At 43.5% G+C, this 19,260-nt stretch overlaps 1 protein-coding gene across 11 annotated transcripts in view; it reads left to right on the top strand.

Moving 5' to 3' along the window:
• SPOCD1 (SPOC domain containing 1) overlaps positions 1-19,260 on the top strand; it is an 858,027-nt gene that overhangs the window by 643,731 nt on the left and 195,036 nt on the right. For 10 of the 11 annotated variants that reach the window (XM_078680658.1, XM_078680660.1, XM_078680665.1 and 7 more), the window contains one exon: positions 4,812-4,901. The exons of the other annotated variant lie outside the window; for it this stretch is intronic. In XM_078680658.1, coding sequence (XP_078536784.1) covers positions 4,812-4,901 — 90 coding nt within the window. The remainder of the gene's footprint in view (positions 1-4,811; positions 4,902-19,260) is intronic. 11 annotated transcript variants of the gene reach the window in all.

Below are 19,260 nucleotides of genomic sequence, written 5' to 3'. Positions count from 1 at the left end.
CAGTAATCCCACATAGCAGAGTATTGCTGAGAGGTTATTGTGGGCCCGTCCCCCTCTCACCACCACTTTACAAACTCACTTCCTAGCGCATTACTAGTTGGGGTATGAAGTCCATTTGGCTCCTGTGGGTCAGTCTGGGCCAACAGCCCCTCCTGTTACCTTGAGAGGTCATCGGAGGCCCTGCCCCCTTTCTCTACTACTCTTACTAGTTAAAAAACCATAGAAATTCACTTAAGAAAACCAAAGGTTACAGGGACATTATTGTTAGGAAATAAAAATTTTCAAAACCTTGGAAATTCACTGAAAAAATCAAAGGTTACAGGGACAATATAGATTTCACTTGTGCGAAACCATAGGAATTCAGCACTTATATTCACCTGAGCTAGCTATAACTTATGCCCTCGCAATGCACTGCTTATGACCACACATATTATAATCATCACTCATGACATGGTCAGTGACAACACTGATGACATCACTGATGGCATCTCAAATGACATCAAATATGGTAAGTTCTCCTGGGGTCATGGTTTCAATGACTCAGGAGACTTACTGTTTGTTTTCGAATGTTGGGGGGGTGGAGCTGCAGAGCGCTCTACTGCCCACGGCAACATTTGAAAAAAAATGTGTGGCACCCCTGCCCTTTCTAGGAACATCACCAAAAACAGATAAATATGTCAATAGCCCTCGCAGGACATTCATGGGACGCTCCTTATGGGCTGCTCCTTGAAGCAGCAGTGAAAAATAAATGAACAGATCCCTGCTCTCATTTATTATTTACGTTGGTGCCCTGGTACCCATGCGGTTCACCCATTTTCTGAAAAATTATTGGATAGGAGGGCTCATAGCCCTGCTGCGCGAGCCTTTGCGGATCTGGGGACCCCATTCCCTGAAACCTTTCTTTTCATCTAAGGGGAGGGAGGCGCGCGTAGCACCCCCCACGACTCCTCCTTGGGCCAAGGTGACACTATCTACCAGGGCCTATCATAAATAAAGGGCAGGGGGTGCTAGGTCCCCATCCAAAGGGACATATGTCGTAAATAAAAGGGAGGGAGGCATGCGGCCCCCCTCCTTGGGCCCAGGGGATCCCATCCTCGAGGGCCTATGTTATAAACAAAGGAGAAGGGCCACATGGTCCTCCAATTCCCATGCCTCCTTGGGCCACGGGGAACCCATCGCATAGGGACAGAGGTGGGTTACCCAGTGCCCGCCTGGGGCACCTACAAACCACTACTTGGGGGGGGGGAAACGGGCACTACAACGCGGCCGTTTCTACGAAAACCTTTACCACGAATGCATTACAACGCATGCGTGGTAACAACGAGAGGCTTTAACACGCATATCTTTACTACGAAATACGTAGTAAAGGTATGTGTGGTAAATGAAAAAAAAGGGGGGCTTGGGGGGTCTCCCCCAAAAACGAGGGATAAAAAAAGGGGGTTTGGGGGGGCTCCCCCCCCCCAAAAAGAACTAACCTGAAGTGACTAACATCAAGCAATCAGCATCGTTAAAGAGGAAACGGAATTAAACTTCCGCTTCCTCTTTACGACGTACGGCCGACGTAACCAAGAAGATGGACGTAACAAAGAAGATGGAGAGGAGACGAGTTAAAAAGGTAAGGGGAAATGAATTTTTCTTTAAAAAAAAATAAGGGTTAATGGCAGGGGTAATTAAAAGGAGTAGAGGCTGGGGACGTGAAAGGGGACAGGTGTAACCTTTAACAAGAATATGCCCTCACCATGCATAAATTAACAACGAAAAACGTTGTTAATCCATGCGTGGTAATGGAATATTAGTGGTAAAGGTTATGCGTAGAAAACGAATTCCGTTGTAACGCATGCGTGGTAAAGGCATGCGTTGCAACTGAATTCGTTGTAACGACATATAACCCTTGGGGGCTTTGGGGAGCCAGAAGGCGGCATTGGTGCAGCTGTTCTTGCTGGCTCCTTCTTGGTGGTAGCAATATCTGTTTCCCTGCTGGAAGTTTGCTCTCACCCATTGGGAGCATTTGTAAATCTCCTGCGGAGTGGGAGCAGACATGCCTTCCCTGCCAGCACTCCTGCAGGCAGCCAAGGCATGTCTGCTCCCACCTGGTGGGAGATCTAAAAATGCTCTGGCTAGGTGGGAGCAAAGATAAGATTCCCTGCCTGCGCTGGTGTAGATAGGGAACTTGCTGTGTTCTCGGGTTTGGCTTCTTGGGACACAGTCTGGGAGCAGGTACCCTATTTTGTGCAATTTAGCCCTGGTGAATGGGATCCCCTGCACCTAATAAACCTCAGAGTGGGGAGCGATGGGACTCTCCCCTTTTAATCTGGAATGCAGCCTAGGGTACAAGGTCCTAGTGACATAATAAAGCTCAGGGTGAGGAGCCGTGCAGCCCTCTCCCGATTTAATATGGAATACGGCCCTGGGGGGTGGAGTCCCAGGGGCCTCACAGAGGTTTGAGGAGGGGGCTTGGCACCCCCTCTCCCCCATTGAACTAATTACCCCCCCCCCCGAAGCCCTGATCTACCCAAGGGTGAGGGGGTTTAAAGAGTATCACAGTAGCTTGTGCTTTTATTTAATGCATTTTTAAGGACACGAAACTGAGTCTCAAGACCTAAAATGAATGCTCCCACATGGTTGTTTATGGTTTATGTGGTCGTAGCCAATCAGATCTTTTCATGAAATATTTTGGCTCACCGGATCTTTCGTGGCATGGAATATAAAATAATTTCAACCGCTAGTTATGCAAAACTGTTGAATGGATTTTCACCATATCACAAAAAGCTTTTTTTTCTGAACCCATATCTACCTTTCTGCCGAATTTGGCATAAATCCGTTTAGCCGTTTGAGCTGTAGTGTTGTTTAAAAGTCCTATAGAAAAATGAATGGGGAACACACAATATGGACACCCAGCCCTTCTCCTCTACCCTCCCCCCGTTTGATGGATTACCCCAAACCTTTCAGTGCATAAACTAGTCAAAAAGTAGTACTTTTAAAAAAAGTTTCATAAAGATTTGCCAACTGGCGCCATAGTTATACCAACAGATCCAAGGAAGCGCACACTCAGGATGGTTACGATGCAGTGCAAGGTTTACTAAATCTCGTTGAAGTGTATTTGTTGTAGATGATGCGTTGTACATGTATTGCATGGTGTTTGACAGCATGGTAGAAACCTACAACACCTATTGGCACGAGTAGCAGTTTCTCACCTGCAGATCAAGTCTAACTCAATGAGGAATTCAAAAAGTGAGGAATCTGGTTAAGTAGAGCGTCCACCAGTAAGAGCTTTACCGAAGGCAAGCAACTTGTTTGTCAGCACAAGGAACATTTTTTTTGTTTTAGTTTAATGCAGCACTGTCTCCCTTCTTTGCATGCATTCTGGGCACTGTGATGAGCAAATATTTGCTTTCCGATCCACTTGGTCTCTTGGAGTGAGCTAAATTGGATTGTTTATAAGACACTAGTGAGACTGTGAGAGATGCGGTACTTAGCATCATAGGTGAGTGGACCTTGCAGTGATGGAAGAGTGAGATTCTTTGTGAGAGATGAGTGAGATTCCCAGGGAGATAAATGAGTAAGATTCCTTTGAAGCAAATGAGATTCTTTGTTGGAGTTCCTCTTTGTGGGTAAGTTGGAAGCCCTGAGTGAAATGATTGACTAGATGTGTAGTCATTGGAACTCTTGTGAAAACTGGAGGGTTTTCTGTTTGAAGTTAGGGGGGCTAACTCTGAAACATTGGGCCCTGTATGATGCTGGTCAGAAAGCCTAATACCTGCGGTTGGAGACTTTCAGACCGACATCATAGATTTCACTTTCAACTGCTGCATTACAATGCGTGCGGTTGAAAGTGAAACCGGCTGGATTCTGATGGGCTCAAGGAGCCTGTCGGCCAGTTGGAGGCCTCACTGTAATCCCCAAGGACATTATTTCTGCATTCGGGATTACGATGTTGGTTTCTGACAGGTTTTCCATGTCAGCATGTAGGAAACTGACTTTAGGGGCCCCTCGCAGGGCCCCCATTCATCTTCAGCCTCTGGGCAGGAGCCGAGGGCGCACCTATGGTGCCCCCATGTTAATCCCTGCACTGCGTGGCAAGCACCTTCAGGTGCCTGCCACTCGGTGCAGGGATTAACTCAAACTCCCATTTCTCTATGGGTGCTTGTGCTGCAGTCGGTTTACGGCCGCAGCACAAGCTCCCATACAAAAATGGGAGAATGCAACCGCACCATGTGCTGTCGCATTGTAATAGCGGTGTAAAGACCGCCGACCGGAGGTTGTTCGGTCCTGAGACTGCAACGTCCTCCCGACATCGTAATCAGGCCCTAAGATGTTAGTTGAGGTTGGTGGGACAAGCTCTGTGAGGTGTGAGCAACTCTCTATGAGCATTGAAGTTTGTTTTCAGAAATGATTAGGATATACTGACAGACACGTGGAATGGAATTGGCTGGGAGAAGTTAGTGGAATTCTCTGTGAATTGAGTGTGACACATGGAGTAATGATTGAATTTGCAGTAAATGGAAGGGACTTTGAGAGATGAGTCTGACACAGTGATGATGTATATTCACTAGGTGATGAGAGTGAAATTTCCCTGTAAGATATGAATGTGACATTGTCAGTGATTTCAATTTGCTGTTAGAGCTGAGTGGAATTATCTTTTAGGGGTTAGATTGACGCAGTGCAATTATTTATGCTCTCTGCGAGAAGTGAATGTAATTGGCTGTGAGAAGTTAAATAGACATACTGATCAATGGATTGAATTTGCTGTAAGAGGTAAATGTAGTTGACTGTGAGACTACCCAGTTGGCTTTCACCTTTGTTATTTTCAGGCTTTGCCGGAAGTGATAGAGGCTCAGAGTTGTATTTTGCCAGAGGCTGTGTGGGAGTATGTGGACAAGATCTGGCCTGCTGAATCAAAGGTAGGTCAGATCCAGTTTTGAAGTAATGGAACATTTTCTCATAACTTTTTTATCCTCTATAACAATTGTACTCCAGTATCCATTATTCACATCCTCCAACATGAAAACATTAATCACCAAAACTCATTCACCAACCATGGCAAACAGGAAATCCTGTTTTACAAATCCTCATTTCTTAACCCCCTTGTTTGTCTTGCAGTACTTTATTGCCAATTTTTTCAGATTTCAGGATTTTCCCATTTACCCTATAATCTAACATCAGTTTATATGAACCGAGTTCTCAGTACCAATCCCACTACCATAGTGAGAAGTGCTTAGCATTCAGTATGTACCTATGCTTGCCGAATTGAAATATGTCTCTTCTATTGAATATCAGTTGTTACTTTGATGTTTTACTGCAGCAATCATTGTGTTGAGTTAATTAGAGATTATATTTACATTGTGGTGTTGCATCTGGAGTACTTTACTTCAGAGGTAAATCGCTAACTGTTACTTCTAACCATATTTATTCCAGGGGTATCAAAGCGTTTTAAAGGTTCAAGGGTGGGTAGTCTGTAGGGTGGTAAGGAGTTATTGTTCTGGAATGGGTATAGTATAGTGTAGTGCAGTAAGAAGTTTTTAGAGCTTATTGATGAGTAATGTGTAGGGGTAGTAAAGAGTTTTTAGGGCTCTGGGATGGGTAGTGGTTATGGGTAGGAAAGAGTATTTAGATTTACGGGGTGCGTTGTGTTTAGAGGCAGTCAGTAGTTTGCGATCAGGGATAGGGTTTTAAATTCACATTATATATAATAATAATTAAGGAATTTAATTAAAAGTATTAGTAATGTTAGTTTTAAATTAACAATATTATCAGTCATTTAAAAAAAATGTCAAAGAAAATATTATACAGTACCATACCTGAACACTAAATGCTCCTTGAGTACCAGAATACACTACCCATTCCTGAACCATTAAAACCTCTAGCCATCGTTAAACTCTAAAACCCTCATACAGCCCCTAAAAAACATTATCTAAAAACCATATTCCCATATGATAACTTATATTGTAAATAAGTAAATAAACAAATATCACTGCAATGTTTATTTCTCTATATATTTACCACCCTAAATTAAAATACTCTAAATGAAATGACTTAACTTTTGTATTTAAAGTTAGCGGCAATTTTGAGTCAGCATCCGATTATCCACTAATTCCAGGTAATTGATGCCTCCAGTAGAAAACTCTAAAAAAAATAAAACTGACACTGGCACTCGAGGCAAAGTGATGAAGCTCCGTTTATTTACATTCCATCAGTTTGACATTGGGCCCAGCACGTTACAGCTGTAAACAAGTCTTACTCATGTAAGACTTGCCATTCCCAGTTCCTTGCACAATACAAACAGTGTCATATAATTAAAAAAAAAATAGAGACAAAATACTTAAAGCCTGATTACGAGTTTGGCGGTCCTCCTGTAGGAACGCCACTGCTTCGCCCACAGGAGGACCGCCAAGCCCATGGTGCACCTGTCCGCCGGATTCCAGTTAGAATCCAGTGCAGGCGGAGGGTGTGGCAGCGGTCCCACTGCAGCGACATGCTTTGGCTGAGGATTACAACCAGCAGTCATGCTGCCACCATGGGACCGCTTCCACTTTATATGCTCTGGGTGGCATGCTGCTTCCACTTTATGTGCTCTGTGTGGCATGCAATATGTTGTGCATGCCACAAAGTGCACGCAGGAGCATGGGCTTGTGGGGGGGCACATCTTGTGCCCCCTGCTCCCAGGGCCATGGGCAGATTTCCCCAGGAGCCCTGTTGGGGGCCCCTATCCCTACCTTTCTGGTGGAAAGGTAGGATGTAATTTGCTTGGCCCTGCAAGTATCAGCACAGCTGCGAATTTGGCCTCTAATCCACTCCGCCGCAGGATCCTGGATGGTGGAGGTGGTGGCGGTCCTGTGGTGCTCTGACTGCCACACTCCTAATAAAGCGGGCGGACCTGCAGGGGAGGCGGTGGTCGGACCGACTTGTCGAGTACGGCTGTCCCAGGACCGCTGTACTCATAATAAGGCCCTAGATCAAGTTGCATGACTATCATATTGGTGATAGACAATAATGCTAATTGTTTTCTATTGTAAAAAGATTTAAAGGAGAATTTTCACTTCATTTAAGGATTTAAAAATTAGAGACTGTACATATCTTCACATTGATCTGAATTCATTATTATAGAAATGGAAGAAATACTATCACACTTATGCATACTTTTTCATTTTGCAGCAATTAACCTTGATGGGATCTACTGATATTGATTGTAACATTGATGCTTAAGTTGCAGTAGGACAGGTTGATTACAGCGTGTAGCAAATACAGCCACACTAGGCAGTATTCTTACCTTGCACATGTTATCATAGAAATCTAAAAATACTATTGGGTATCAGCAAGCCCCCTTTTTGCTGCAAAAATGATAGCTAAATTTCCAAACAATGCATTAATGTACTTCATATGATAAGAATTTACCACAATAGTCACAACAAGTGGGGCATATTCTAAATAAATATTTGATCTAAAGACTGTCCCAAATAGCAATATAATTGTATGAGTAAAGAGAAACCAAAAACATTGCCTATCTTCTCATAGGATGAACAGCCCTAGATAGTATCAGTTTGTGCTATTCCTGATCTAAAGAGAAACAACTGAAAAGTTAAGGAGTTTTAACAAAATTAAACAGCAATTTCGAAAGAAAAAAGAACAGAAAAAGGAACAGATAACAGATAACATTAGTAAAGGAGGGGATTTAGCCAAGATGTACCTATAGGTCATCCATTTTTAGGACAGATTGCCCCTCATATTAAATATTATGATATATCTTGATTCCATACTTCTCAGAGACAATCACCGTTTCATTAATTGAATATTAACCTATCTTTGGAAAATTATTTCAGATCCTTTTGTTTGCCTTCTATCAGAGGCACGAAGGTTTCTTGAAATCAGATAAACCACAACATTATTAATGATTCTTTGATGCAAGATCCTCTTGTGTATCTGCAGAGTGATACTTCCTATCTAGTATTTGTTACATGAAACAAACAAAAAGGTGATGGGAGGAGTGTTTGCAATTAGTCTAACTACTGGCAATCACTCAGGATCGCATTCTAGTCCATCATTCCTTTACCCATCATGCCAGTTTGGACCCAGCCGTATGCAAATCAGTCTTGACCCTGCTCCAAAAGGAACAGTCCAGCCCAAACTGCCAAACCTGCTCCTCCCTGACCCGGAACACAAACAACCCAAGATTGGTTTTGCCCTAGTTAGTGATCTTCAGTTGGGTGTAGCTTGGTTCCTGTGGCAAAGTAAAAACAGGATCCACGTCTGGGCATACCCTTACCACGTAGGATGGTACATCAAACACACAACAGATGAGGGGAAGAATGCTTGCAATTTGTTACATTGACATTATAACACATTCATGGTATTTTCACATTTAATAATATGCTTTCTAATCTTAAAAGTGTCCTTTCCATTTTTAGACATATGTAATGTGGTCTTATTTGGGCCATGTATACATAGTTTACATTTTGAACAGTAGAAGAAGCCCAGTTTTCTCAACCATGAATCCTCTTGGATTTCTTCTTGAATTCACTGTTTACCAACCTTTCTTTAATTCATTTACTTTTCGAAGGTCATGGAGGGTCTGTTTGGTAATTTCTACAACATGAAAATCTTTCATATATATGCATGCTTGAATCGTTCCCCATCACCAGACTGGGAATCTCCTGTGTGTGTGTGTGTGTGTGTGTGTGTGTGTGTGTGTGTGTGTGTGTGTGTATATATATATATATATATATATATTTTTTTTTTTTTTTTTTACCTACTGGCGGTTGCCAGTAGGTAGTTATAGTTAGGATCGTTTTCCATAGGAAATCCGCAACATTCTATTGGGAATAACTTTAGCACCGAATGAGGGATCTGCCTGTAATTTTCCTTAACTTTGCCTCGCTGCGCTCCACTCCTTCCCTGAAGGTTTCGGGGGGATCCGTCAAGCGGGGGCCGAGATAAAAGGGGGCCCCAAAACGTGTTTTCCCCATGTTAATTTCCATAGGGCGGTTGGACTCACTTTTAGCCCGAACGGCTGAATGGATTTCCACCAAACTTGGCAAAATTGTAGTGACTGGTACCCCGATGTGCCTTTGCTATGTCTCAAGATATATGCTCCAGTGGTTTTTACGAAAATTAACTTTGAAAAAATATATATTGGGCTACATTGGGCTATATATATGTTAGAGCCCAAATGTAGCCCAATGTAGCCCAAAGATGGCCACCAGAGACAAAAAAAAACAAATGTAGCCCAAATATCAGCCAGATGTAGCCCAACTATAGCCCAATGGCAGAATGTCCCAGAGTGTTCTAAAGAACAACTAGGTCGCGAACAGTCTTACTTATGACAAAAGTATGGCACACCTGAAGTCATCTTGATTGAAATAAAGTGTTAACACTTAAAACATTTAATTTGCAAAGGAACAAAATGAGGGGGTTCATTTTGCCATAGAAATTATGATTAGTGCTGAAGAAAGAAAAATTAGGGCACATTTTGAGTGACTTCTCAAATCCTCTTATATTTCATTAAAAACATTCTGATATGCAGTCTCCCAAGATGGCCACCAGAGACAAAAGAGCCCAAATGTAGCCCAAATATCAGCCAGATGTAGCCCAACTATAGCCCAATGACAGAATGTCCCAGAGTGTTCTAAAGAACAACTAGAACGCTAACAGTCTTACTTATGACAAAAGTATGGCACACCGGAAGTCATCTTGATTGGAATAAAGTGGTAACACCTAATACATTTAATTTGAAAAGGAACAAAATGAGGGGTTTCATTTTGCCATAGAAATTTTATATATATATATATATATATATATATATATATATATATATATATATATATATATATATATATATATATATATATATATATATATATATATATATATATATATATATATATATATTCACTGAAAAAACCATAGGTTTCACACCAGTTATAGTTAGGAATTAGCATTTAAAAAACCTATTACATTCACTGAAAAAAACATAGGTTTCACACCAGTTATAGTTAGGTGAGAATTTTACTCGCATAAAACCATTGAAATTCCCACGTTATAGTTAGTTGGACTCACTATAACTTGCGCGTGCAATGCACTGCTGATGACGTCACATATTACATCACTCATGACATGGTCAGTGACATCACTCATGACATCACTGATGACATCTCAAATGACATCACTGATGACATCATCCAGTGAACGTGTATCTTTCTGAAAAAAAAATATTTTTTATATATGTATAGCTAAAGGTTGATGGAAGAATAAATGGGTAAATAAATGTCTAAATGGATTTTTTTGTGTAAAATTGATTAGTTAACTGACTTATTAAATGTATCTTAGTGAATACATATATTAGCGAGTAATGTTTAAATATTTAAATATCTGTATCTGTGTCTCACTTTGTGTATAAGTGGCTGCATGGGTTGGTGAGTAGCTACATGAGTGTGTATATGGGTTATTAGTTGTTTTTTTGAGTATCAGTATCAGTGTCTGTATGGTTCGGTGGGGGATATTACTTAGAGCACAGATGCATGAATGAGTGACTCACTATTTGTATGTTTTTTGAAGACAGCAAGTGTGCAAGACTGTATGGGTGGATGATTGTGTGTATGGGTGGGTTAGTGAGTATGTGTTTTTATAATTGATTGTTTAAGAGAGTAAATATGTTTCCGTTTCTGTAGAAGTATGTGTAGTGGTGTGTATATAGCAGTATAATCAAGTAAATGTTTTTTTGATAGTTTATTTGCATGTGTGAATTTGTGTGTGAGTAACTATATGGATGAGTATTAGTGTGTAACAGGATGTATAGGTGTATGAGTACATATGATGAGTAAGTACATGCATGAGTGACTATATAGAACTGTTAGTGAATGAGTGGATGTGTATGTAGATGTTGGAATTACCTAATAAGTTGTTGTAATTGGTATTGGTTTCTCCTTTTTTAAGAAAATGTTAGTTTCTATTTTTGAATGTGTGTGTCAAAGGTTATTTTATGCTGATAGGAGGTCTGCCACTTTGTCACAAGGATGTTGTCATCAGTGATGTCATTTGAGATGTCATCAGTGATGTCATGAGTGATGTCACTGACCATGTCATGAGTGATGTAATATGTGACGTCATCAGCAGTGCATTGCACACGCAAGTTATAGTGAGTCCAACTAACTATAACGTGGGAATTTCAATGGCTTTATGCGAGTAAAATTTCCACCTAACTATAACTGGTGTGAAACCTATGGTTTTTTCAGTGAATATATATATATATAAGAACTACAAAGACCAGAGTGCAACTTGGCCACGCCCATCATGGCGACTTGTATATATGACGCGCTGCAAATAGGGCGCCAAACCCAGCAACCTCCCCGCCGTGAAACCCCAGTGATCAAGAGCTGTGAAGCTTGAAACATGTTTGGGACTGAGATACTGCTGTGAGAAGCTGTTGGTTACCCTGCCACCTCGGAGAATAAAAGGTCTGAAAACGCTGTTTGTGGGTGTCTCATGCTTCAGGGCAACTTTTTGTGGAAATTAATAGCGGCCGGCCTCGGGTCGCGAGACTACCCCGCCGCGTAGGAAGGCGGCTCCTCGACGCTGTAGGAAGTTGAAAACGGCGTCAAAGAGGGAACAGTGAGGATCGTGCTCCTGGGTTAATACTGGCAAGATAACCTTGTTTTTCAACTCAGCAAATCTACCATATAATTGAAAGCGGAGAAACAGTTGCAAGCTACTATAGACTAAGAACTACAAAGACCAGAGTGCAACTTGGCCACGCCCATCATCGCGACTTGTATATATGACGCGCTGCAAATACGGCGCCAAACCCAGCAACCTCCCCGCCGTGAAACCCCAGTGATCAAGAGCTGTGAAGCTTGAAACATGTTTGGGACTGAGATACTGCTGTGAGAAGCTGTTGGTTACCCTGCCACCTCGGAGAATAAAAGGTCTGAAAACGCTGTTTGTGGGTGTCTCATGCTTCAGGGCAACTTTTTGTGGAAATATATATATATATATATATATATATATATATATATATATATATATATATATATATATATATATATATATATATATATATATATAAACTCGCACTCGTCTCAATAGAACCAGCGTACCCCTGTAGTCACCAGGTATCGCCGGTCCAGAAAACGAAAGTTGACCCAGGCTGAGGTGAATAAATATTTATTTAAATTCCAGAATCGCCACCAGCATAACGTTTCGGCCTTCTCAGAGGCCTTGATCACATGACGTTAAGGGAGGGACACAAGCTTTTTAAAGTGCAAGTGCAACAAATATTAAAACATGATTGGTGGTTTCCAATGCACAGTGATAGACATAGTAAACAGCTTATTTGTGTCAAGACACGAACATAATTAATTAATCACGGTAACACAGACATTTCATTAAGGGAATAAAAAGATTATCCAGTATTATGGGTGTCTTTCATAGATTCACATGCCTGAATCATTCCCCGTCGTCGAGACGGGAGTCTCCGGTACATAGAAAAGTAATGTCTTATAGACATACATAGAGAATAGTAGGCCTAAAGGCCTCACCTTAGTAACATATCCATGTCCTTTTGTAAAAAGGACCAAACTCTAGAGAAGAGCCAATCAGCTATCACCTCCCTCTAGAACCTTCCTGGCAGGAGCCTCAGTTCCTCAGATTTTCTACCGCACTAAGCTAAGTAGGCTTGACACTGAGAGAGTTAGGTGAGTCCTTCCAGGGGAGGCGGGAGGGTTGCATGTGAATCTATGAAAGACACCAATACTGGATAACTGCAGTTACAGGTAAGTAACGCATTTCTTATCCAGTATTATGGGTGTCTTTCATAGATTCACATGCCTGAATCGGAGTAGCAAGCAATGCAGACTGCACATTTCTGATGGAACAGCATATACAAGTTCTTAGATAAGACACATCATGCGAGCATGAACCATCATTAGATCTCCACAATAAGTATTACTAAAGAAATGTGCACACCAGAGTAGGATGGAGGGACGGAGGAAGGCTCACCTTACTGAAAAGATGGCGTAACACTGATTGTCTCACCGCTGCATCATTCATCAGCTCCATATCCAGGCAGTACTGCCTAGTGAAGGTATGCGGTGACTTCCATGTTGCCGCCCTGCAAATGTCAATGACTGGCACCCCTGCAAAGAGAGCTAAAGAAGTGGGCATGGCTCTCGTGGAGTGCGCTCTCACTTTGGAATGCAATGGCTGTCCAGCTTGGTCATGACAGAAAGCAATGGCTGCAGAAATCCATCTGGAGATGCTCTGCTTGGCAAGCGGTAGACATTTTCTAGGTCTGCTGTAAGCTATGAATAGCTGGTTAGATTTCCTGAATGTTTTCGTTTTGTCAGTGTAAACTTCAAGCATCGCTTGAGATCCAAAGAAAGCAGCGATCTCTCAGCTGCCGTGCTTGGGTTCGGAAAGAAGGTTGTGTTTTTTCACTTCATTAAATGACTTTGTTGTCAAGGATTCTTTTCTACTATGGATTATCTTCAAATACATTCTTTAAAGGTCTGGTACAGGCCAAGGACTACAAGGTATGTCGCACTTTCTCAAGTAAGTTTTTGAGAGGTTGTGAAGGGTGATTTTTAATATGGTGTCAAACACTAAGACCAGAAAGGAGGTTTTTTATTTTCTCCAGTGACCGTGATGAGGCGTTATCCTCAACGTCTAGGAGACCTCAAAAGAGAAGAGAATCTCCTCAGACTCATTGCTCAGGGGAACATCCTGAGAAGGCCCTCAAAAAGACCACTCATGGGTCTTCTGGGCGCAGTTCTTAAAAATCTCCTCACTCTGTGGATAAGGAGAATAAAGGACTTGCTTTTGGAGAAAAATCATGTAAAAAAAGGCGACTTCTGAGCTGTCAAAATCACCTCCTCTGGTCATAGGACCCTTCAGGAAGGCGTCTTCTATTCCTCCTGAGGTAAAGACTAAGAAGCCAACATCGTCAACGGGATCGTCTACAAAGAAACCATCATCATTGCCTATTACAGCCTCTTCGTCTACGATGGCCTCGTCTACGATGGCCTCATCTACGATGGCCTCGTCTACGATGGCTCATCTACAATGGCTCGTCTACGATGGCTCGTCTACGACGGCTCGTCTACGATGGATTGTCTACGATGGATCGTCGACGATGGCTCGTCTACGACGGCTCGTCGACGATGGCTCGTCTACGACGGCTCGTCGACGATGGCCTGTTTACAGCATCGACGGCGGCCTCATCTACGATGGCCTCATCTACGATGGCCTTGTCTACGATGGCCTCATCTACGATGGCCTCATCTACGATGGCCTCGTCTACGATGGCCTCGTCTACGATGGCCTCGTCTACGATGGCCTCGTCTACGATGGCCTCGTCTACGACGGCTCGTCTACGACGGCATCGTCATCGACGGCCTCGTCTATGACTGCTCGTCTACGACGGCCTGTCAAAGGCGTCGATGATGGCCTAATCTACCAACCATGGCCTCGTCTAGCATGGCCTCATCTACGATTGCTCCTCTATGATGGCTCCTCATCGACTGCCTCGTCTACGACAGACCGTCTATGATGTCGCCTACGACGGCCTCGTCTATGACTGCTCGTCTACGACGGCATAGTCTATGACGCCAATCTCGTCGACGGACCCGTTGACGAGGGAAATTCCGACAATTTTGGAATCTCTTATAATGTGGTAGAGAGGGCTGCTCAACGTTGTAAGATCTCAATGGTCTCTCAAGAACCGGTCTGCTTCTTGTATGACTTCACAGAACCTCTCAAGAAGGCAGTAAGGTCAATACCGATTATCGATTACCTATAGTCAGAAGGGTAAAGGTCATGCAGAACCCCTCCTCTGTATCACCAGTGATCCCTCAGTTGGATAAGAAGTATAGGGCGCCAGATACAGCACCCGCGTGTTTAACAGGGCATCCTAAGCCGGACTCCATGGTGACACAGGCGGCCTAGAAGACCTCCAGGAATCCTTCGCCCCCTTTGTCGCTTCCTCCTGGTAAGGAGGTAAGAAGAGTGGACAACATTGGGAACAGGTTTTCCTCAATATCTGCAATGACGGTAAAGGCCGCGAACGCCCTAGCGCTCTTGGGGTGCTATAATAGGCAATTGTGGGCACACATAGCCCCATAGCTGTCGGAATTGCCAGATTCATCCAAAGAGGAAGTAAAGAGGATTCTGCTAGATGATGAAGCATCGACGTCAGAAACTATAGACTGTGCGATGGATATCGCTATGACAGGGTTCCGCCAGTTGGCTGGAGCAGCAGTCTTGCGGCTCCAAGGATGGCTAAATGCAACCTCTTTCCGTCCTGAGGTGCAAACAAAGATTTTGGGCATGCCATATGTTAGCCAGTTACTATTTGGCACGGAAAATTGATGAATCAGACACTGCAAGACCTTTGGGCACTCTTCAGTATAAGAACCAGTCCTGTTGTAGAAATAGAGGAAGAGGACAGTCTTCCTACAGAGGAAATTATTAATACAGGTCTTCCTGCCCTTCGGGCCAGAGTAGACCGCAATACCAACAGCGCCAACAACAGCAAAACAAGCAATCCTCTTTTGGGAGGTCGTCCTTTCAAGGTACAGGACAGCGGAAATAACAAAAATCTATGGCTGCTTCTATGAGGCAATAGAGAGAGTACCTCCATCTCAGAAGGGAAAAGGTTTTTTATTCTTGCTTCTTTTGATCCAGAAAAAAGACAAGAAGTGGAGACCAATCTTGGACCTTAGGGCCCTCAACAAATTCCTAAGAAGTAGTCGTTTTGCATGGTAACGATCCAGGAGGTCTTGCAACTACTGTAACAGCAGGATTTTAGGGCGTCCCTAGACATACAGGACGCTTACTTCCATATCCCAATTCACAGGAATCACAAAAAGGTACTTGCGATTTGCAGTAGCGGGCAGACACTTGCAGTTTCGCGTTCTGCCCTTCGGGCTCAAGTCTGCACCGCGCATATTCACGAAATGTCGTACCCCGGTGGCGGCATATCTCAGACAGTGCCATCACTAAGTCTTTCCGTATCTGGATGACTGGCTGGTCAGGACTCCATCCTTAGAAGACGCGTCCTTGTCTTCCAACGCCTGTTTAAAGCTTTTTGATTGCTAGGGTCTCACCCTCAATCAGGAAAAATCGGTCCTACAACCTTCTCAGTGCATCAGTTTCCTAGGTGCAACCCTGGACACACGGTCAGCAAAAGCTTTCCCATCCAGAGAGAGGATGTACAAGCCCCTTGCACTAGCTGCTATAGTAGCCTCGAAGAAAGTCTTGACAGTCCGTCACTTCAAATCCCTCCTGGGGATGTCAGCGTGTATCCTCCTGATTCCTCACTGTCGACTACGAATGAGGAATCTACAGGAGGCGCTCTTGAAGCAGTGGGTCCAATGCACAGGGTCATTCGACGACCACATAAAAGTGAATCCTCAGATGGTCGGAGCCCTGCAATGGTGGATGTCATCTCAAAACCTGTCTCAAGGATTGTCATTCCTGCTTCCGGCTGCTCCTCATGTTGTCACAACAGGCGCCTCCTTGGAAGGCTGGGGAGCTTTTCTGCAAGAGCTACAGATAAGCGGGTAGTGGTCTCCTATGGAGAAGAAACTACATATCAATCTGCTCGAACTGCGGGCAGTCTTCCTGGCCCTTCAAGCTTTCCTGCCAAGAATAAAACATTCCCTGGTGCTCATCCGGACAGACAACACCACGACTAAGCACTACCTCAACAAAGAGGGAGGGACACGCTCGCTGACACACTATCGCGAGTTGCAAAAAATAATCTGGAATTGGCTCATACTCCACAATATAACCCTAAGAGCGGAATATGTCCCAGGCACGGACAATGTGCTCTCCGACTTGTTGAGCAGGCAGAAAACATCGTCACACGAGTGGGAGCTAGATCAACAAATTATCTAGCAGATCTTCGCCAGATGGGGCACGCCGCAAATCGATCTATTTGCGACGACCATGAACACCAAATGCCCACACTTCGCAAGTTGGCATCCCCAGTCAGGGTCTCTAGGGAATGCATCTTCCATCGCATGGCGCAACGTCATTGCGTACGCCTTTCCGCCATTCCCGATGCTTCCCAGAGTCCTCAGGAAAATTTAGGTGGAGCCTTGTACTCTAATTTTAATAGCCCCAACTTGGCCGAGGCAACATTGGTTCACAGAGCTCCACCGTCTATCCCTGGAGCCGCCGGTCCACCTGCGGCAGTATCTATCTCTGCTTACAATGAACAAGAATAAAGTTCAACATCTGGATCTGAGGTCTCTCAGGTTAGTCGCCTGGCTCCTGAGTTCAGAGAGTTCCACAATCTGAATATTCCACAAGACTGTAGACATTCTTGCCAGAGCAAGGGCGGATAGCACGACCAAGACGTATTCCCTGAAATGGAAGCGCTTTTGTGTTTGGTGTGCAGATCACGGGATTCTGCCTTTCTCCACATCACCGGAGCAAATATTACCTTATCTATTACATCTGGTACAGTCGGGCCTAGCCCACTCCTCCATTAAAGTACACTTAGCAGCAATATCTCATTATAAAGAATTTCAACGAGTCCATCGCTCTGGTCAAGCGGGTTGACTAAGCAATTTCTAAAACGATTATACAGATCTTTCCCGCCAGTAAGGATGTTGCCACCTGCCTGGCATCTCAATGTGGTTCTTAACCAGCTCATGAAACATCCGTTCAAACCAGTACACAGAGCTGACCTAAAGTATGCCTCGTGGAAATCAGCACTCCTCCTGACGCTCACATCTGCAAGGGGGGTCAGTGAGCTACAGGCATTTTGAATCCAGGATCTTTTTCTACAGTTTAATAACGACAGAGTAATCCTGAGAACCAATCCTAGGTTTATCTCAAAAGTCCCGTTGGACTTCCACCTAAATGAACCTGTGGTTCTGCGTTCCTTCTTTCCGAACCCAAGCACGGCAGCTGAGAGATCGCTGCTTTCTTTGGATCTCAAGCGATGCTTGAAGTTTACACTGACAAAACGAAAACATTCAGGAAATCTAACCAGCTATTCATAGCTTACAGCAGACCTAGAAAATGTCTACCGCTTGCCAAGCAGAGCATCTCCAGATGGATTTCTGCAGCCATTGCTTTCTGTCATGACCAAGCTGGACAGCCATTGCATTCCAAAGTGAGAGCGCACTCCACGAGAGCCATGCCCACTTCTTTAGCTCTCTTTGCAGGGGTGCCAATCATTGACATTTGCAGGGCGGCAACATGGAAGTCACCGCATACCTTCACTAGGCACTACTGCCTGGATATGGAGCTGATGAATGATGCAGCGGTGAGACAATCAGTGTTACGCCATCTTTTCAGTAAGGTGAGCCTTCCTCCGTCCCTCCATCCTACTCTGGTGTGCACATTTCTTTAGTAATACTTATTGTGGAGATCTAATGATGGTTCATGCTCGCATGATGTGTCTTATCTAAGAACTTGTATATGCTGTTCCATCAGAAATGTGCAGTCTGCATTGCTTGCTACTCTGATTCAGGCATGTGAATCTATGAAAGACACCCATAATACTGGATAAGAAATGCGTTACTTACCTGTAACTGCAGTTATATAGTATTGGTGTCTTTCATAGATTCACATGCAACCCTCCCGCCTCCCCTGGAAGGACTCACCTAACTCTCTCAGTGTCAAGCCTACTTAGCTTAGTGCGTACGAAACTCTGAGGAACTGAGGCTCCTGCCAGGAAGGTTCTAGAGGGAGGTGATAGCTGATTGGCTCTTCTCTAGAGTTTGGTCCTTTTTACAAAAGGACATGGATATGTTACTAAGGTGAGGCCTTTAGGCCTACTATTCTCTATGTATGTCTATAAGACATTACTTTTCTATGTACCGAAGACTCCCGTCTCGACGACGGGGAATGATTCAGGCATGTGAATCTATGAAAGACACCAATACTGGATAACTGCAGTTACAGGTAAGTAACGCATTTCTTTCATAACATTTTGTAAAATCATTTGCAAACACCCTTATGCAAATTGCGGAAAAGACATCATTAATTTTGAGATAAATGAAAACCCCACAATACTGTAAAATGTTACAGACTCCGTAATGAGTTTTCATAACGTTCCCGCTGATAATGTCAAAGCAAATGCCTGTGTACAGCCAAGTAAATAAAACCCAAGTGGGTAATGTAATCTGATCGTGTAAGCTGTATGCCAGTCACCTAAATATAAACTAATTAGGTTTTTCTAATCACATGGGGGTTTGAAGCTCCAATTTCCCACCAATTTCATGCTATAAAACAACAAGAGAAGAACGTGTGAGTGAC

The sequence above is a fragment of the Lissotriton helveticus genome, chromosome 3_1 (assembly GCF_964261635.1).
Source record: "Lissotriton helveticus chromosome 3_1, aLisHel1.1, whole genome shotgun sequence".
NCBI classification, from domain to species: Eukaryota; Metazoa; Chordata; class Amphibia; order Caudata; family Salamandridae; genus Lissotriton; species Lissotriton helveticus.
This window is presented reverse-complemented; position numbering and strand designations above follow the sequence as displayed.